This window comes from Trichechus manatus, unplaced genomic scaffold, assembly GCF_000243295.1.
Source record: "Trichechus manatus latirostris isolate Lorelei unplaced genomic scaffold, TriManLat1.0 scaffold00182, whole genome shotgun sequence".
NCBI lineage: Eukaryota > Metazoa > Chordata > Mammalia > Sirenia > Trichechidae > Trichechus > Trichechus manatus.
The window spans coordinates 1775646-1795213 of record NW_004444118.1 but is presented as its reverse complement, the minus strand read 5'-3'; the positions used below and the strand labels follow the sequence as shown (position 1 = coordinate 1795213).

The following is a 19568-nucleotide window of genomic DNA, read 5'->3' as shown; positions in this document are numbered from 1 at the left end:
GGAAGAGGGGAGAGTTGCCAGTCAGAGCTAGGGTGTTTGGGCTATGAGAAGAGGAGGGCAATGAGGGATGTAGGGGGAGGATGGGCTTCCTGCCACCAAAGCCCATGGGGTACTGGAGGCCCTCGGTTCTAATGCCAGCTCTCTGGCTGAATTCCAGCAGGACTTGCGTTCCAGTCAGAGGGGAGAAGGCTGCTGGGTCTCCTCTCCGCCCTGGGCTCTTCTTCAGACCCGGAAAGGTCCGGGTCTCAGCCTCCAATTAGAGCCTTTCATTAGCTCCCTCTCTGCCCTCTTCCGCCCCCCTGACCTCTGCCCGTCTTGCCGAGCCGTCTGATTGGTTGCCTCGTGTCCCCCGGCCGCCTCATTGGCTCTTCTTCCTCGCTCTATCCCGGCTCCTGCACCAGTCTCCATCTCCCAGCAGAAGGCGCAGCCATGAATCCGTTATTCGGCCCTAACCTCTTCCTCCTACAGCAGGAGCAGCAGGGCCTGCCCGGGCCGCTGGGAGACCCTCTAGGAGGCGACCACTTCTCTGGGGGAGGGGACTTGGCCCCGGCGCCGCTCGCCCCGGCGGGCCCCGCTGCCTTCTCGCCGCCCGGGCCGGGAACGGCGCCCCCCGCCGCCATGGCACTCCGCAACGACCTGGGCTCCAACATCAATGTGCTCAAGACCCTGAACCTCCGGTTCCGCTGCTTCCTGGCCAAGGTGCACGAGCTGGAGCGGCGGAACCGGCTGCTGGAGAAGCAGCTGCAGCAGGCGCTGGAGGAGGGTAAGCAGGGCCGGTGGGGCCTTGGGCGCCGCGACCAGGCCGTGCAGACCGGCTTTGTCAGCCCCGTCCGGCCCCTGGGGCTGCCCCTGGGCGCCCGGCCGGCTGCCGTCTGCACCCCGTCGGCGCGGGCGCTGGGCTCACCTGCGCGCTCGCCAGCCGGCCCCCTCACGCCGTCTGCGGCCGGCCACACGTCGTCCTCCACCGCCCTCGCCACCGCAACCTCCGCCTACTCCTCGTCCGCTCGCTTCATGCCGGGCACCATCTGGTCCTTCTCTCACGCCCGCCGCCTCGGGCCGGGACTGGAGCCCACCCTGGTGCAAGGGCCTGGCCTATCGTGGGTGCACCCCGACGGGGTGGGCGTCCAGATCGACACCATCACCCCGGAGATCCGCGCCCTGTACAACGTGCTGGCCAAAGTGAAGCGGGAGCGGGACGAGTACAAGCGGAGGTAGGGGTTGAGGCCCTAAGGAGGAGACAGCGGGGCCCGGAGGACTGTAGCAGTGGCTCAGGAAGGAGGGAGTAGGGTCAGTGCCCTGCCACATCCAACAGGGCGGGGGTTGGTGTGGGTTCAAGAGCGGGGAGCAGTTGGGGCCCAAGGATGACGGGTGAATGAACTAAGAGTACAAGTTGGTGCTGTAGAATGAGGGACTTGGAAGTAGATGGAATTGAATCCTGGCAGACTGGAATCCACAGGGAATGCAGAAGTAAGACTCGTGACAGGAAGAAGGATGCCAGGAGCAAATATTGTGGGGAGTTTCTGTTTTTCTCCTGGCTTTGCTTTCTCTCTCATCGAGTCTGCAGTGTTAACCGTGGGCTTTTGTGAAAGGGACACAGTCTTAGAGGTACCATCCCGGGTACTGCTTATCCCCACCAGTCTTATCCCTCAGAGCAATCTGGGGATATAAGCTGCACATACCGACCAGAAATAAGAAGCAAAGGATATAACTTTAACTTGGGGGACTCAATTAAGTGACATTGGGAGGGGGTGATGAAGTGGGGACTGTGCCCTGTAGAGGGTGGCCCTACCACAGCCCGGGATGTCCCACAGCAATGTCAGTGGAAACCAGGTCCCTGCCCTGGTTCCACATGAAAGGCTCTGGGGACCTGAAGGCATTTGGTGTAGGTCAGAAGAGTGGGAACAAAGAATAAAGGGAATTTCCTAGGGAAAGGGAAAGGGGCCGGTGGTTGTCATAGGGCTAGTGGAAGCTGGGGGAATCTGAAAAGGTAAAGAGCCAAAGGTGGAGACTGAGCAGGAAAAAGTTGGGAATATAGACACACCCTATGAGTATAAGACAGCTGGGGATGGGCCCAGCACACTCTGAGGATGAAGATTTGACTTTCTCATGGGAACCCAGCAGGATGACGCAGAGGGCGAGGGGCATAGATGTGATGCCAAAGTGACGGCTGTGCACCAAATGGATGCCTGAGGATGGCTGAGAGCAGGCCATTAACGGCAGCAGCCCTGAGCAAGCCAGCACTTTGTAGACTGCGTGATCAGTGCCCTGGTTGAGGAGGAGGAAGATGACAGGAGACTTTGGTTTGGGGGGCCTTCCGGTTAACGCTGGTAGTCACTCATGTCAGCTACCGTGACCCCTTGTGGCAGGCCTAGGAACTACCTTTGCAGCCCAGCGTAGCCAAGCTTGGTGTCTGGTTTAGAGCTGGTGGGGATTGGCTGAATGTTCTGGGAAATGACTGCTGGGTCTGGAGGTGCAACCTTCAGGGATCTCTGACCTGCCAGGGTCTGTCAGGTCAGAGGTCAGAGGGCTTTCTGAGACTGAGTTCTGTCCTCACGCTGGCTTCCTTAGTTGTCCATGGGAAAAGTATCCTTACAGGTCTCAGTTGTCCTAAAACCACCATTCAGATCCACCCAGAACCAGCCTGCTTCTGCAGGAGTTAATTAATGCAGTCAGCAACAGAACATGGACAGTTCAGAAATATACTCCCTAACCACAGGAACAACTGCTGTTCTCAGGGGCTTTTTTTTTTTTTTTTTAAATAAACTGAAAGAGTGTCTTTGGTCCAGCTGTCCAGGGCAGCAAAGAATTATTCCTTGGGGGATGATTAGCTCATCGCTCTGCAGCATGTTGCTGTGCAGAGGGCCCTGTAGCTAGAATTGTGTGGTACGTGATGCGGGCACTTACTCAGGCTTCCACCCCAGATCCCCTGCCCTCGTTCTGTTCTCTTTATAGCAGCACCATCCCTCCTTCCCATCTTTAGCGTGGAAGACATGGGGATAGCTAGAGCACTAAACTAGGAGGGAGCTGAGGCCTCCTGGGTTCTATTTTCAGCTTCCCTACCTTGTGTGACCTGGGATGGGTCTCTTTTTCCTGAGCCTCAGTTTTTCCAGTATAGGACTGGCCCTTGCTTTCTTTTTTCAACTCAAGGATACAGTTTACTTAGAAGAGGGGTGTTTGGGAAATGCAGAATACACAGAAGTCTTTCAAATTCTGCCCATGTTAAGGGAACCTTGTGAGACCAGATTTGAATGGAGGTCCAAATGAACCTACTGTGTGAAAGTCTGGCTGTAGAGCAAATAGTTGGGAATATGGACACACCCTATGACTATAAGACAGTTTATCTTCAGATTTTTGCCCTGTACGATTTTTTAAATCTTAAACCTTAACTTCCTTACCTAAGTTTCGATCTGATTTTGTTGGGTTCCACTGTCAAACAGCGCTGCCTGCCCTGCATCTTGTCCAGGCTCATTGTCGCCTTGTCAGTCTTGCTTTTTACATCCGGAAACTCATAACTCCAGCAGGCACGAGGGTACAGCATCCCATGCCTTCATTTTGTAGATGAAGAAACTAAGGCCCAGAAAAGATAAGGGTCTTATAGCTGAGAAAATAAATAACTGGATGTCACTAGGGCCCTTCATTGGTCTTGACCATCTGAAGGAGAATGCCAGAGCAAAAGGGAGGAGGACATGTGGGGTCCAGAGGAGGAGGGTGGGCAGGGGGTGAGGAAGGCGGGGAGCTGGACTGCAGGAACAGCCGTCAGGGTGGTGGCCAGGCCACTTCCTCTACCCTCCCTGCCAGCGCAGGAGGGGCAGCCAAGGTGATGTGGAGGAGTTATTATTAGGAATACTGCAGTGCAGATGCGGTGAGGAGCCCAGAAGAGTGAGGAGAGACGGGACCAGAGGGAGCACCCAGGGAAGAGAGGAGAGGGCAAGATAGGAAAACAGAGGGAAGGGGAAGAAAAGAATTTAATCCTAGGCCCACAGAATGTGTTCTCTTGGGTTTTAATTTTCTTGCTGTCCTCTTTCCTGCTTCCTAACCACCTTTCTTATATTGAAGTTTCTGTCTTGGTGCAGTTGCCCTCTTTTTCTCAGACTGGAAGAAGGCTTTCCAGCATGTGGCCAGAGTAATGGGCTTATATGAGTAGGGTATGAGAAGTTCTGCCATCCCAGCTGACCTTGTAGGGTCCTGAAATGACAGGGCCCAATCCATAGCAGTGGCATTAGCCCTACCCCCACACTTTCATCTCTGTAATGTAATAGAATATGCACTGGCTTACTGTAGACTGTAATATTTAAAAATCTTAGTCCAGGGAAGTAGATCCTACTCATCCTGCCCTGGCGCCAAGAGTACCTTCTAGCCTACTTGTAGTCTTAGTGTGTGCATTCTGGATGCTGAGTCCCAGGGATCCCAGGAGGTATTGCTTCTAGTTTTCATCTACCGTATTAATGAGGCACCTTGTCATACTCTCATTTCCCTTCCTGGTTTAGGACCCATGGACCACCTCTGGGTTTGAGTGCTCAGAAATGCCAGGCTCCTGTTGTCCATTGCTTTAATGCTGCTGGGGGCTTCTGGCCATAGGGCCAGCCCTGTCACCTCTCCGTGGCTCACTTAGGGGGGCTCTGGGTGGGCAGTTTCTGGAGTGTGTGGGGATGGACTTTGAGCATCTCTTCTCGGGCTCTTGACAAACTCTGTTGATGCGGTCTGTGTCCTGCAGCTGCTTTTACAGGGTTAAATGGTACCACAGGAGGCAGGGCAACAGGCTAGAGGAGCTCTGTTCTGGTGCGGGCAGGAGGCGGGAGACCGGAGCTGTGCGACTGAAGGTGGGAGACTGGGCCGGGTGGGCCTGGTGGTCTGGCGTGGGTAGGAGGGGGTGATGAGGCTAGCTTGACAGCTGGTTGGAACTGGGGCCTAAGTGGGATGGGCAAAGGAAGGGACCAGAGCTGCAGCAGTTGCTCTTAAATATAGTTTCTGGTGCGTGGCCCGAGGTTACGGGAAGGCAGCTGGTGAGCTCGGCACTTGCCAGGAAGTGTGTGGAGCCATGGGCCAAGGCCAAGCCCAGCAGCTGCACTGGCCACCAGCTGGCCCACCAGACAGGCCTGTCCAAGCACCTCCCCATTTAGGGAACCAGACCTGGGGGCTTGTGCCTGAGCTGGAGAGGTGGGAAGCAGGGAGCCATAGGGCAGGGCAGGGCTCTGTACCCATGTTCTCTTGTTCTCCCCATGTCTGCCAGGTGGGAAGAGGAATACACAGTTCGCATACAGCTGCAAGAGCGAGTGAACGAGCTCCAGGAGGTGAGGGTGGCCGCCTCTGCCTGTGCTTCCTCCCGATCCCCCACTTGCCCCTCAGCTCTGGAGCTGTCCCTGCCCCTCTTAGCCTTCTTTACCTCCCCGCATTGGCAGTGCCCCTGACATGAGGGTTTTCGCCCTGACTGTAGGAAGCCCAAGAGGCAGATGCCTGCCAGGAGGAGCTGGCGATGAAGGTGGAGCAGCTGAAAGCCGAGCTAGTGGTCTTCAAGGGGCTCATGAGCAACGTGAGTGCTGCCACCTCCAGTCTTCCCCATGGCGGGGGTCACCAGTAGATCCGCCCGAGAAACAAGCAAGACTGGCCAGTCTAATCTTGGCCAGTTGATTTCCAGTCCCGCCCTTCCCACCTCCCTCTTCTCTGTCCTTCCAGTATCTTCCTTTAAAAAAAAAAAAACCAAACTGTTGCCTTCAGGTGAATTCCGACTTATAGTGACCCCATAGGACAGAGTAGAACTGCCCCATAGGGTTTCCAAAGAGCAGCTGGTAGATTTGAACTGCCGACCTTTAGGTTAGCAGCTGAGCTCTTAACCACTGTGCCAGCAGGGCTCCATTTTTTCCTTTACCACCTCCTAATTCAATAAACAGGAGCCCTGGTGGTGCAGTGGTTAAAGCAATTGACTGCTAACTGAAAGGTCAGCAGTTCGAAACCACTAGCGGCTCTGAGGGACAAAGATGTGGCATTTGCTTCCGTGGAGATACAGCTTTGGAAACCCCATGGGGACGCTATAAGTTGGAATCAGCTCGACGGCAGTGGGTTTGGTTTGGTTTAGAATTCAAGAAAAAAGAAATTAAAGTCCTGGTGTGTGTCAGAGAGACAGTGTAGTCTCCATCATGACTAGAGGTTGTTTAGTGGTTAGTAAAAGCATAGATTTTAGAGCCAGGCTGCCTAGGTCCAGATCCCAGCTCTGCAACTGGCTAGCAGTATGGCCTTGGGGCAAGTTCCTCCAGCTTCCCTGTACCTCTGTATCCTCATGTGTGGAATGGGGATAATCAAGGCACGTGCTTTGCAGAATGATTATGAAGACTATAATGTGCTTGGAACGTTGCCTAGCACACAGTTAGTGCTAGTAAGTGTTAATGATTATTATTATCATCATCACAGTACTTTCCCCAGTCTTGTAATTCCCAGTGGTCTCTCTTTTTCCCAGAGAACATAAGTTCCTGGCGGGTGAGGACTGCTGCTCTGTTGGTTGGAGTGCCCAGTTCTAGGGAGTACCTGCATGTCCCAGGCGCTGGGCCACACCCCCAGGGGCACCTATCCGTCTGGCCAGGGAGCTGATGCAGGAGCAGCCAAAGTCTGAGCAAAGTGCTGTGGAAAGTGCTGCACTCTGCTCTGAGGGACATCTTCATGGAGGAAGTGACAGGCGCATGTGACTGGAGGAGCAGGAGGATCCTGCCAGCATTGTATTGGTCCCTGTCTGGAGTGCGGGTACCTCCTCATTCTTCCCTGTCCTCCCCGGACAGAACCTGTCAGAGCTGGACACAAAGATCCAGGAGAAGGCCATGAAGGTGGACATGGACATCTGCCGCCGCATTGATATCACAGCCAAACTGTGCGACGTGGCTCAGCAGCGCAACTGCGAGGATATGATCAAAATGTTCCAGGTGAGAGGCCTGGGTGCCCTCAGGCCCCTGGGTGGAGATAGGCGGAGTCCTAGCACCCTCCAGTCCACATGTCCCAGTGCCTGAGCCCAGAGGAGGGTTGGGCAGGTGAAGAAACATCACCACTGCTGGCCTGGGGCATAGGCCCTGCCCTCCTCCTTCTTGGGGAACCTTATCCTGGCAGCTGGGGACCCAAGTGGGCCTAGGCTGGGGGGCGAGGAGCAGCCTCTGGAGAGAAGGTTTGGAAGCTGTCTCTAACACCATCTCTCCCTCCCCTTTCTCTCCTCTGTCTGCTTCTTGTCCTCTCTCTCTTCCTCTCATCTTCTCTCTTGCTTTTCTTCACAGAAGAAGCTGGTTAGTTTTGATCTCATGCAAGCTTATTAATGTCCCAGCCCCAGTTTCTAAACTACCCAGGCCTTTTGGCTATCAGTTTTGACCCACTGGGCTTTTCAGCACCAATTTCTTCCTCCTTTCCTATTTTCTTTGCTTTTTTCCCTCTTCTTTTTATCTCTTTTCTTCATTTCTTCCTATCCCTTCTCCCTCTGGCTTTCCAGATCTGGATGTGATTCAAGTTCTCCTTTGCAAACACTGTATCCTCTTCTTCCTTGAAGTTCTAAAACTTTCTTTTTAGTTCCATCATTTCATTAGAAAGACTTTTTTTAGGGGGGAAAATAAACCCTCTTTAGCCATTATACACATCTTAATGTGGTCATAATAAGCCATTTCTCCCCTTATCTTATTGCTCTATTTTTTCTATTTCTTTTTCTTCCTTCTCAGTCTGCAGCCTTGTCCCCACCTGTGTCTGTCTGTCTTTGGTAACTCTCCATGTTTCTGTTCCTGTTGTGGTAACTGTGTCTTTTCTCTCTGTCTGCCTCACCCTTCCTGCTGGTTCATGCTTCTTGCCCCATCCTGCTCCCTCTGTCCCCTCCACCTGCCCTTTGTCCTCATGCACCCGGCCTCCTCCCCCACTCCCCGCCCCCGCGACCCTTTCTCCTCATGCACCCGGCCTCGTCTCTGTAGTCTCTGCACTTGTCTCCCATTAAGGTCCCATCCATGGGGGGGCGGAAGCGGGAGCGCAAGGCTGCCAGCGAGGAGGACCCCTCCCTGTCGGAGAGTGACGGGCCCCGCCAGCCCGATGGGGATGAGGAGGAGAGCACAGCCCTCAGCATCAACGAGGAGATGCAGCGCATGCTCAACCAGCTGTGAGTCCCATAGGCCTGCCCACAACAACCCCGCAGGAGACCCCGCCAGAGGCCGGAGCTCCCCAGCAGCGCCCCCTCCAGGAGTAGCCCCCCTTGACACCTGGGTTCCCTGTCTCTAGGAGGGAGTATGATTTTGAGGACGACTGTGACAGCCTGACTTGGGAGGAGACTGAGGAGACCCTGCTGCTATGGGAGGATTTCTCAGGCTATGCCATGGCAGCAGCAGAGGCCCAGGGAGAGGTAACTGCCCCTTCCAGCCTCAGGGCCCCTCCAGGGTCACCTTTCCAGCTTGGTGCCCTTCCTCGTCCCTTCCCCCACCCCTCGTTCTGGTCCTCCTGTGTGGCCATCATCCTTTACCTGCTTCTCCCCTCCTCCTTTGTTCTTTGTCTTTTCTCTCTCCAGTGTCCTTTAACCTGACTCTCTCTCTCCTCCCTGCCTTGGCCCTGTGGATTGCCTCCGTCCCCACCTTCCTTGGTTGGCCTGCCCTCGCTTCCCTTTCTACTCCAGCAACAGGAAGACAGTTTGGAGAAGGTGATTAAAGATACCGAGTCCCTGTTCAAAACCCGGGAGAAGGAATATCAGGAAACCATTGACCAGATAGAGGTAAGGGCATGGGTTGGAGCCAAGGGGCCCAGTCACCCAGCAGGTCGTGAAGGGGCTGCAGCTCCAGAGCCTCATCGCTGTGGGACCCTAGAGGCCTTCTCTTTCCTTTGCGGGGAGGCTGAGAAGTCCACCTGCCTCCTCCCCAAGTCAGAGTGCACAGGACAGGGTCACCTCACACACAGAAAGGGCTGACAAGGAGCCATGGCCAACTCTCCTCCCACAGCTCACTGCCTGTAGCCCCTGAAGGTCTAGAGTTATACTCTATTGCCCTCACACTGCCTACATTTTGAGAAGAAAGTTGAGGAATTACCTTCTTATATATCCACTCTCCCAACACACGTGGAATTGTTCTGCTGCTTTAAGCAAAATCTGCTTTTTCTCTGCCCAGGCAGACAAATGCTAAAGTTTAAAGGCACGGCCGGACTTATCTCCTAGCTAAGGGGATGGGAAGGGAGAACTGGTCATCTCCACTCTCCCGTTTATACCAGTCTCGCTGTCTCCTCTCTCCCTCCTCCCTTACCTGTCTCTTCCGGATGGTGGAGTCAGGGTTTCATGTTTCCACTATACTTCCAACCATGCGGGGCCTTAGAGCAAGAGATGTGGGGCTGCTGCCTCTGCCTGGGTCTTCTCCTGGGCCAAAAGCAGCCAGGATAAAACATGACCTGGAACAAGAGAAAATCCTAATTGGAAACAAGTCTTGAAGATCTTTTCCAGTCGTCTTGACTCCTTGCTCTCACAGTAAGGTGATATGAGGAGAAATATTAGGAACACTAACCAGGGGGCTTTGGCTTCAGGTTGCTCCTGATGACCCATCTGGAGCATCCAAGGCGCCTACATCCTTGTGACCTTTGATCTCTAGGGTCACCGTGTTGGAGGCAAGGGACATTTCCCATTATCAGAGGGTAAAGCCAAGGCCCAAGGTGGTGAGTGGGAAGGGCTTCTTTCCCTGCTTCTCCCCTCGTCTCCCTGTCTGTTCCCATCCTTGCCCCGCCCGACGAGTCACACAGCATAGGTTGTTGAGGATATCTCCTGACTTCTGTGGTCATCTCCTCACCTCATCCCTGCTTTAACTGTTTGAATTGAGGGGCTACAGACAAATAAGTAGAGTTGCCTGGTGTCTGTACTAGCCTTGGAACTTGATAGAAATGTACTTGGTTCATTTCCTTCTTCCTGTCCCCTGAAGATGGGTTCCAGAACCCAGTTCCCTTCACTCTGGCTCTCCCGAGTTGGAGAAATTGGGGTGTAGGTGGCAGCTGATCTGAATAAGAGCTAGTGGCGTCATATTTACCTCCTAGTTTGGACAGCCAACATGTCCTGTTCCTCTTGCTTGCAGCTTCCCAGCACTGGAGCCAAGCCTGCCGTTTGAGCCATGCTCACTAGGGCTTCTGACCCCCTAGGCACCATCTCATCATAACTGTCACTGTCCTGACCATCTCTCTTGTCTCGCCCTATGACCCATTTACTTCTTTCTCCAAGTACCCACCTCTCTTTGTCAGATTCAGATTACTCACGGGTAGTTTCCTACCCTTTCTCTGTTTTCAGGCATTCAAGCAGATTACCTCAAGTGGTTTTATTCTGTTTCCCCTTTTGGCCCCTGTCCTTTGTACCCCAAACAAAGGGAGGCAGCGCACTGTCTCTGGCCCAGATCTTTTACTGCCTTTGCCTCTGCCTCTCAGCTCTACCTCACAGCCTGCTTGCTGCAGAATCGGGCTCTCCTGGGAGGGAGACCTTGTTTCCTTGACTCTTGAGCACCACATTTTTTCGCATATAACATTTCTGAAATTGAGATACATCTTAGAATCGATAGGGCATTCAGTATGGCAATCGATAGGGCATTCAGTATGGCAGTCTTTCTTTTAGTCTCTGAAAATGGCTTATAAGCGAGGAAATAAATGTATTAGCTTCCTAGGGCTGCCGTAATGAAGTACCACAAATTGGGTGGCTTATAAGAACAGAAATTTATATATCATAGTTCTGGAGGCTGAGAGTCAGTAGGATTGTTTCTTTCTGGAGGGCTCTGAGGGACAATCTGCTCGATGCCATTCTCCTAGCTTCTGGTGACAGCCAGCGATCCTTGGCATTCCTTGGCTCGTAGATCTCTCCAGTCTCTGCCTCTGTCTCCACATGGCCATTTCCCCTTTGTCTCTTCTCTTTTATAAGGACGCCACTTATGTTGGATTAGGACCCATACTACTCCAGTACTCATGCTGACTTAACTGATAACGTCTTCAAAGACCCTATTTCCAAACAAGTCACGTTCATAGATACTGGGAGTTAGGGCTTCAGCGTCTCTTTTTTGGGGGGGGGGCACCATTCAATCCACAACAATAAAGTAATGAGGAGAAAATGGGAAGAGAATTGAGCCCCTTTCACCAGTGCAGACAGCTTTCCTTGGTGCCATGAGTCTTGTCGATACTTCACAAAATTAATTAATTTGCATCAAGGCATTAGGCATGCAGAGATGAATGAGACCTGTTGCCAACGGTTAAAGGAGCTCACAGTTGAGCCCAGGAGACAGAGGTGGGTGCAGCGTTATACAGGGACTATGGGATGAGCCAAGCCCTGAAGGAACCCCGTGGGCGGAGGGGAGGCAAGCCAGACCACAAATGGCACACCCTGTGCTGTAGTAAGAGTGCTGGTCCTCTCCCTTCTGCCCACAGTTAACATTCCTTTCTTCATTTCTCTTTTCACTCTGTTACAAGAACACAAGCTTGTACAGACACCTTTGCGTTCCTTTGTAGACAGAGATCCCCAGAACACTTGGGAAAGATAGTATATTCATGGTCTTCTGTTTCAGTCCAATTTATTTGTAAACCCAAGCCCCCCACCATGGCTGCCTGGGCGCCTCTGCCCAGCGAGTGTTCTTGGTGTGTTAGCCTCTGGGAGTCAGGAGCAGGGATGCTGTGCTGACCTGATGGCCCTGCCGCCCCGTCACAGCTGGAGCTGGCGACAGCCAAAAACGACATGAACCGGCACCTGCATGAGTACATGGAGATGTGCAGCATGAAGCGGGGCCTGGACGTGCAGATGGAGACTTGCCGCCGGCTCATCACCCAGTCTGGAGACCGGTAAGGGGCTCTTCTGGGGCGGGCATACACGGGGCCGAGAGCAGAGCTGCTGGCTGGCCAGCCCAGCAGAGCCTGTGGCAGTGACTCAGTCATATATCAATGCGAGGCTGCCCTTCAGAGGTCCCCTGGTAGTCCAGCCCAAATGACAGTTGGATGATACGTATGTCCATCTGTGGCTGAACAGCTGAAACTCCAATGCCACCAATTCTAGTGGTCTCCTGGGAGGCAGGAACAGAAGGGGTGTGGGGGTAGATTTTTATCTAAAGTCAGGGCCATGATTTGTGCATTTGGCCCTGTGTAAGTTATACCCCAACCAAAAAGTTTAAAAAAACAACAAAAATGTCGTGATAGCAAATAAAGCCAGGGCCATAGTGTCAGTGCACTTGGCTCGGGCAGCGCCTCTTGGAAAGATTTCTGACCTGAGCCTCTCAGAGTCCCCAAGACGGTGGGGGCCATTTCTCCCACCAGGGTGTGGCATGAGAGGGTTCCTTTTCTCACCACCTCCCTTACCCTCTGCTCGCCTTCACCCCGTGGCTTCCCAGCCCCTGCCTAAGGTGCCATTTACTTACCTGCCAGAGAATAAGGGCACAGGGAGAGGAACGTCTCATCAGGATTCCTTCTTGCCCCAAGGTGACAACTGGCGTTTTTTTCTAGAAAGTCTCCTGCTTTCACTGCGGTCCCGCTTAGCGACCCGCCGCCACCGCCAAGCGAGGCTGAGGACTCCGATCGCGATGTCTCATCTGATAGCTCCATGAGATAGGGACCTGCCTCCACCTTGGCTCCCCTTGTGGCCCCACCCTGCTGGGGACTCATCGCTGCAGATGGTGGTGGGAGGAGGCTCACAGAGGGGAACGGCACTTGTCCCACCACACCAAGCCTGGCCCCAGGGCCTGGGCGCCCCTTTCTTGGCTTCCCCCTTGGCATCTACAGGGTTGTGGGGTCTGGAGCTAGGCTTGGCCCTGCCCTTCCCGGGTGACTCCCACCACAGTCCGGACTCTCCTCCCTCCATGCGTGGGTGTCTGCTGCTTTCCCACCTTAGAATGCTGCCAGACTGCAATGTGGCCCCTGACCTGTGTATAAGGAATGTGTTGGCTCTTCCCTCCATCCTGTGGCCTCGTGCCAGCTCATTGTCTTTGATTCCATACTGGTGCTAACTGGCCTGGGCGCTGGTATGAAGTGGATTAAGCTGGACGTTCAGTGAACAACACCTGCAGTTTGGTGGGGTTCCCTCCCTGTTGTAGACGGAAGGAAGCAGGGCTCAGCAGGGTGCCGTCCCAATGCTCACGGCTGCCCACGTGATGGATGTGGCTCCCTTCGTCTGGGAGGTGCTACGCATTAAAGGGGCCATAGTGCCCTGGCGTAGGTGGCTTCTGGATCTGACTGATGCAGTATCCTGGAGGGAGATCCAAGCTTTTGCTCGGCTCCCAGTCAGTGCTGAGTGATAGAGAAAAAGGTGAAGCTACTTGTGTGTGTTCACATAGGCACTGTGCATGCGTGGGTATGTGCGTGTGCTCAGGGACTCAGGGTCTTCATCAGCTGAAGATATGCCTCCTCCGTGTCTGTTACACGTGAGACCAACAGGCTGAGTAAGAGGACATCCCTGACTTGCAAAAGCTTGGAGAAACTGGGGAGATGTGATTGAGAATGGTAACTCAGTGTAACTGCCTAGGGAGGCTGTACTGACATTTGAATGGAATCTTTAATAATAATGAAACTGGCAATTATTGAGCACGTTTGTGTCACTGTTTCAAGTGCTTTCTGGTATTAGCTACACAATCCTCCTGACTCTGTGCAGTATGTGCACTGTCCTCTTCATCATCTCCATTTTATAAATGTGCATGGGCACAGTGAGGCACAGGGGCGTTCTAAGTAACTTGCCCAAAATAAAAGTGGCAGAGCCAAGATTTGAACCCAGGTCACCTCCAAGCCTGTACTCTTCCCCAATTAAGCCCCTGTGCCTCACCCAAGGACAGTAATAGGCACATTGTGGGCCTGTTCTGTCCTGACATTCACCATGTCTCAGTTCATCCTCCCCCACACTACAGGAAGTAGGCATTAGCTTGTTAGTACTTCCTGTGTATTAGGCCTGGTTCTAGGTGCTTTATATGTTTTACCCACTTTAATCCTTCTAAAGACCTTAGGTGTTGGGTACTGTCATAGCCTCACTTTGTAGGTGAAGTAACTAGGGCACAGAAAGGTAAACAACTCACTGGCAGAGCTGAAGTAGTTTGAACTCTAGCAGTCGAGCTACTCTTCACTTCAGAGGTCACATAACCTGCTAAAAAGTAACATGGACTTGGGTGCCAGATTCCGAAGCATACATTTTCAGTGCCGTTACCTTCCAGGGGTCTGCTAGACAGAAAAGGGGCAAACAGCCTTCACAGGAGAGGTCAGGTGATAGGACCATGGGAGCTTAGCCAACAGCTAGTAACCTGGGGCTGGAGCTCTTAGAGACAACAGTCTTGACCTCTTAACAACTGGTTGTGTTGGCTTCCTGCTCTAGAGTAAACCCAAACAGCTTCCACCTGAGGAGAGGTGCCAAGGGTGGGCATAGCTGAGCTGTAAACCTTAGTTTGTGCTTGGTTGTGGCACGCTAACTCCCTTGTTGGTACCTTTACCCGTTACGGTGGAGTCAACTCATAGTGACCCTATAGCACAGAATTGTCCCATAGGATTTCCAAGGAGATGCTGACCATTTGGTTAGCAGCCAAGCTCTTAACCACTGTGCCACCAGGGCTCCTTGGTACCCTTAGCAAGATATATTTCACCTTAGCATTAGTCCAGCTTCCCTTCTCTCTATCCCAGACCCTTGGAAAAGATGAAATCAACAAAGAGGTGGCTGGGTACAGTATACTTTATTGATGGTACATGACAAGGTTGGGCTCTCTAAGCCCCTCACCCCTTCTTCAGGGGGTACGGATGGAAGCTGTGTAGAGGATGGAAGATTCTCAGTGTGTTGGATGGAGTTGGGGCAAGGACTCCCCAGCAGCTGAGAGGGCCTCTCTCTTCCTCTAGTGCTGTTGCTGGGGCTGGTGGTCCAAGGGGATCTTACTCCTTAGAGGCCATGTGGACCATAAGGTCCACCACCCTGTTGCTGTAGCCAAATTCATTGTCATACCTGAAAGAAGAACAGAAGTAGGTAAGGGCTATTTTTCTGAGCTAGCCACCAGAGGGCGCAAACCCTGAAGCACTTTCTCTTTCCCTGCCACTTACCAGGAAATGAGCTTGACAAAGTGGTCGTTGAGGGAAATGCCAGCCCCAGCATCAAAGGTGGAAGAGTGGGTGTCACCGTTAAAGTCACAGGAGACAACCTGGGAAAAGGGAGAGAGCCAAGAGTGGGAACCCAGTCTTGCTAAGTGGGGCCACATGGGAATCCAGCTCCCTGTCCTCTCTGTACCTGGTCTTCAGTGTAGCCAAGGATGCCCTTTAGGGGACCCACTGATGCCTGCTTCACCACCTTTTTGATGTCATCGTATTTGGCCTGATACAGTAAAAATAAGATGGTTATTCAAGTTCCAGCCTCACAGCTTTACCAGACACAAACCTCCAGCCCACCAAAGCCCAACCCAAACTTACAGCTTTCTCCAGACGGCAGGTCAGATCCACGACTGACACGTTGTGGGTGGGGACACGGAAGGCCATGCCAGTGAGCTTCCTGCAGACACAGGGAAACCGAATCAGCACCTGCACCCCCTGGCTCTCTGTCTTCCCTCCCTCTCAGTCCCCTAGATCCCAAGGCAGAAAACCTTACCCATTCAGCTCAGGGATGACCTTGCCCACAGCCTTGGCAGCACCAGTAGATGCAGGGATGATGTTCTGAGCAGCCCCACGGCCATCACGCCACATTTTCCCAGAGGGACCATCCACAGTCTTCTGAGTGGCAGTGATGGCATGGACTGTGGTCTGGAAACACGGAGGGAGTGAAGGCCCTGCAGAGCCTTCATCACACCACCCTCCTCCCTCACCTTTAGAAGGAATTAAGGGATAGTGACCTGAGCCAACTCCCTTGGAGTCCCCAGTGCCCCATGGCCCAGGTTCTAAGGAGAATCCTGGGTAAGAAATAAATTTAAGCTCTGGTCACTTTCCCCATCACTCTCATACCATGAGTCCCTCCACGATGCCAAAGTTGTCATGGATGACCTTGGCCAGGGGGGCCAAACAGTTGGTGGTGCAGGAGGCATTGCTGAAAAGAGGGAGGCACGTCAGGGAAAAGCATGTCCACCTTGTGACACACAGCACTGTCTAACCACTTCTCCACTCCCCCTGCCATCCTCACCTGACAATCTTGAGGGAGTTGTCATACTTCTCGTGGTTCACGCCCATTACAAACATGGGGGCATCGGCAGAAGGGGCAGAGATGACTACCCTTTTGGCGCCACCCTTCAAGTGAGCCTGTGGTAGAGTAGAGAAGCAGTTACAAACCCAGGTTCTACCTTTCGGGGTCTGTCAGCTTCTCCTATTCTTCCTGTTGCACCATATCCCAGGACCAGTCCCCCTCATCCATAGCCTCCCTACCACTCACCCCAGCTTTCTCCAAGGTTGTGAAGACACCGGTGGACTCTACAACATACTCAGCACCAGCATCACTCCACTTGATGTTGGCGGGATCTCGCCTACAAGGTAGGAACAGGACAAAATTAAGGGACGTGAGGTACCATGTACCCAAGGTGGTCACCCTATCCCACTACCTCCCCCAAAGCAAATTTCTTCCTGTCCTGATTTCCACACTTACTCCTGGAAGATAGTGATGGGCTTCCCATTGATGACAAGCTTTCCGTTCTCAGCCTTGACGGTGCCATGGAACTTGCCATGGGTGGAATCATACTTGAACATGTAGACCTGGGGGGAGCAAGTGAAGGCATCAGGGGGCTGCCCCTCAGCTAGGTTCTGCCTCTCCACCAGCTGCATGGGCAGCACTCACCATGTATTGGAGGTCTATGAACGGGTCATTGATGGCAACAATGTCCACTTTGCCGGACTGAAATGCAGCCCTGGTGACCAGGCGTCCAATACGGCCAAATCTGAGGTTAGTTAACAAGGTGAGAGAAGGTGTGAGTAGGAGAGTAGAGTATTTCCCTGGGTAGGTAAACAGCTCTAGGCCAACTCGCCCAGTTAAAGAGAACAGAACATAGTATTTGCTATCTCCAGAAAATCCTAAGAGATCTGATTTTATCTACATCAGGCAATCCTGCCAGACCAGCCTGGCTTTACTGCACTGCCATAAAGTGAAGGCTCCTACCCTGTTCAAGAAGTGAGTAGGCTCAAAGGCTTCCCCATCTCCCCCAACCATTCAAAGTCCTTCAAGGATAAGTGGTGGTGCAGGGCACTGCCGCTGCCACCCAGTCTGGACACATGCCTAGCACATGTCAGCCACCCACTGTCTATGCCCTGGGAATGCTTGTTCTTGTCTAGCCCAGCTTCAGGCCACATGCTCTAGGGAGCAGAGACTTGTGCACTCAGCATCATCAAGCTCAAAGGGCAGGAGTGAAGATTAGAAATCAACTGGGCGGGGTAAGCCCACCCCAGCTCCAAGTGCCTCCTACTAAAGGGAAAGACTGAGAAAGGAGTGGCCTTTCAACCAGGGATTTGAACTGGTTCATTCCCCTACGAAGAATATTTCCACCCCAGATATACTGAATCAGAATCTACATTTTAAGACCCTCCCTGGGTGACTCTGATATATACATTAAGAAATCACTTAGAGATCTTGTTAAACTGTAGACTGATTCAGTATATCTGGAGTGGATATGAAAATTCTTAGCAGGGGGTCGACCGGGAATGAACTGGTTTTGGTTCAAAGCCCTGCTTTCATTTCAACCCCCTAACCCCAAAGCTCTAATTTGCTGAACTACTGTCCTTCCTAGCTCTTTTCCAAATACCAGGAGTAGCAGCAACAAGTGTGTGTGTGTGTGTGGTGGGGGGTGGTGGTAATGAATGGAAGAGAGGAGAGAAGCCCAGGCCCCCATCTACAGAAAGGTCAGGCAGCTATATTTAACCTCTGGAGTGGGGAGATCTGGTTTCTAGAAGATGGAATGAGAAGAAGGGCAGGATTCCCAAGGCTCCAACACCTAACCCTCCCAGTGCTGCCCTTTAAGGTTGGGTCAGGCCTAGGCATGGATGAGGAGGTATGAGGCGAGCTAGCATGAGGAAGAAGCTTCTGTCACAGGAGCCATTTTACGTGGTAATTTTTTTTTTTTCCTGCCCATGACTCAGCTCCCTCAGCTTCGCACTGAGCCACAGCTACCATACCTCAAAACGAAACGAGGGAGCACTCCCCACAAACCTAGGAGAAGCATCATTTCTGAGAAAAACATTTGGCTGGAGGCTTAAGGGATGGTCTTGGGCTAATACGTCAAAGGATTTAGTACCGAGGTCCAGCTCTTTTGAGAGGAAGAACTGGCAAGCTGGTTTACCGGATAAAGAGACTCCACCCTACTGAGGCAGGAGTGGAGTTAGTCATAGGCAAGGAAAGAGGAAGACTGGAAAACTAAGGAAGGTTCCTAACGGTGGTTCACTCATTTCCTCCCAAGTTGCAACATGGCGGTAACCGCAGGTAAAACCTCCCAGCCGGGTATGCACCGCGCTGTGCATTTTGCAAACCGGTGCAGTGCCCGGTAGGAAGGAGGCCAGTGGAGGAGGGGCGCCTCCCCAGGCACGTGACCCCGCAGGGCGCGAAAGGAAAGAAAGGAGACCCAGCTAGGGGATTAGGGGGATGGATCCAAAGCGAGAATTGGGAACTCTCCTGTTTTATCTGCGGCGGTGGAATGTAACGCTCCAGACAGCTCGTGCCCGCAGGGGCGGAGCTACCCGAGGCGCAAGAGCAGATGGTGGGAGACACTGGGGCCTTTGAAGGGGGAACTTCCGCCAGATCGGAGCGCTGACCTTGAGTTCTCCTTGGGCAGGACGGCACGGCCGACACGGCCACCCCACCCACCTCCCCACACCGTGGTAGAGACCTGCTAACGCAATTTGGTGGGGGCTGCCCGCAGCCCTTGCCCGAAGAACTTAATGCCCCACCCTACCCGCCTAACTCACCCGTTTATTCCGACCTTCACCATCGTGTCTCAGGGATGCGGCTGCGGGAGAAAAGGAAGATGAGCATCCGAGCAGGGTCGCACCCCAGCCCCACCCACGAGGTCCGCGGCAAAGGGTGCATGAAGCCCAGGCCCACGCCTTCCTCCCCACCCCCCCAGCGACCGCCTCCATTCCCACACAGCGCTGCATCACGTCCTCCCACCCCTGCAATGCGGAGGCCGGACCCCGGCACGTCCCAGACCCACTAGTAGTCCAGCCAAGCGCGTGGCCCGCCCACGCCCCCTGCCCTCCCAGTCCCTTCCCAATAGCCTTTTGTTGCTCCGCTTTCCCTTGGCTACCTGACACTGCACAAAAGGTAGGGACCACCCACAGCCAGCAGGAGCAGAGAACACAGGAGAACGCTGCCGCCTCAATTTATAGGGTCGGGGGTAGGGGGAGCCAGTGACGGGGGCTCCGCCTCCCGCCCAGCTCGCCCAGTCCCAGCCCAAGGGCCCTGAGGCCTGAGCTACGTGCGCCCGTAAAACTGCGAGTAGCGCGGCCTCCCCCGCTTCTTCCCCGGCCCTGCCTTGCGCTTCAAATGCGCACGCACCTGGCGTGTGGGCTCCGGGATGGAGAGCGGGAGGGGGCTGAGATTGACCCGATGCGGGAGGGGGACAGTGTTGGAGCCCAGGACCTTGCTGTGGGACTATAGCTCGAGGATTGGGGCCCTGATGATAAATGAGGAAATCAGGGAGCCACAGACGTTGAAGTTGCTG

At 53.5% G+C, this 19568-nt stretch overlaps 2 protein-coding genes across 4 annotated transcripts; one reads left to right on the top strand and one right to left on the bottom strand.

Annotated features, from left to right (window-relative positions):
- Positions 1-385: 385 nt before the first annotated feature.
- IFFO1 (intermediate filament family orphan 1) lies at positions 386-14867 on the top strand. 3 transcript variants are annotated; one of them, XM_004387209.2, is made up of 10 exons: positions 386-1211; positions 5231-5291; positions 5435-5530; positions 6768-6908; positions 7251-7259; positions 7950-8107; positions 8227-8347; positions 8615-8710; positions 11648-11778; positions 12433-14867. In XM_004387209.2, exons 1-10 carry the CDS (start codon positions 430-432, stop codon positions 12536-12538), a joined length of 1701 nt encoding a protein of 566 aa, XP_004387266.1. In that variant the 5' UTR covers positions 386-429; the 3' UTR covers positions 12539-14867. The 3 variants fall into 3 exon arrangements, with proteins under 3 accessions (XP_004387266.1, XP_004387265.1, XP_023597259.1); XM_004387208.2 differs by having other exon boundaries at positions 7926-8107; XM_023741491.1 differs by lacking the exon at positions 7251-7259 and having other exon boundaries at positions 417-1211.
- GAPDH (glyceraldehyde-3-phosphate dehydrogenase) lies at positions 14615-19296 on the bottom strand. The gene is made up of 12 exons (XM_004387206.3): positions 19152-19296; positions 18814-18854; positions 16700-16799; positions 16511-16617; positions 16301-16391; positions 16055-16170; positions 15880-15961; positions 15530-15681; positions 15355-15433; positions 15176-15259; positions 14992-15089; positions 14615-14896 (listed from the first exon to the last, which is right to left on the bottom strand). The coding sequence occupies exons 2-12, from the start codon at positions 18834-18836 to the stop codon at positions 14827-14829; spliced, it is 1002 nt and encodes a 333-aa protein (XP_004387263.1). The 5' UTR covers positions 18837-18854; positions 19152-19296; the 3' UTR covers positions 14615-14826.
- Positions 19297-19568: the final 272 nt, after the last annotated feature.

Coding starts and splice junctions, on each gene's coding strand:
- IFFO1 (XM_004387208.2), top strand. CDS start 430: ATGAATCCGTTATTCGGCCCTAACCTCTTCCTCCTACAGCAGGAGCAG. Junction 5,531..6,767: donor TCAAGGGGCTCATGAGCAAC/GTGAGTGCTGCC, acceptor CTCCCCGGACAG/AACCTGTCAGAGCTGGACAC. Junction 8,348..8,614: donor CAGCAGAGGCCCAGGGAGAG/GTAACTGCCCCT, acceptor TTTCTACTCCAG/CAACAGGAAGACAGTTTGGA.
- GAPDH (XM_004387206.3), bottom strand. CDS start 18,836: ATGGTGAAGGTCGGAATAAACGG. Junction 16,171..16,300: donor CAACCTTGGAGAAAGCTGGG/GTGAGTGGTAGG, acceptor ACTCTACCACAG/GCTCACTTGAAGGGTGGCGC. Junction 15,682..15,879: donor GCATCGTGGAGGGACTCATG/GTATGAGAGTGA, acceptor CCGTGTTTCCAG/ACCACAGTCCATGCCATCAC.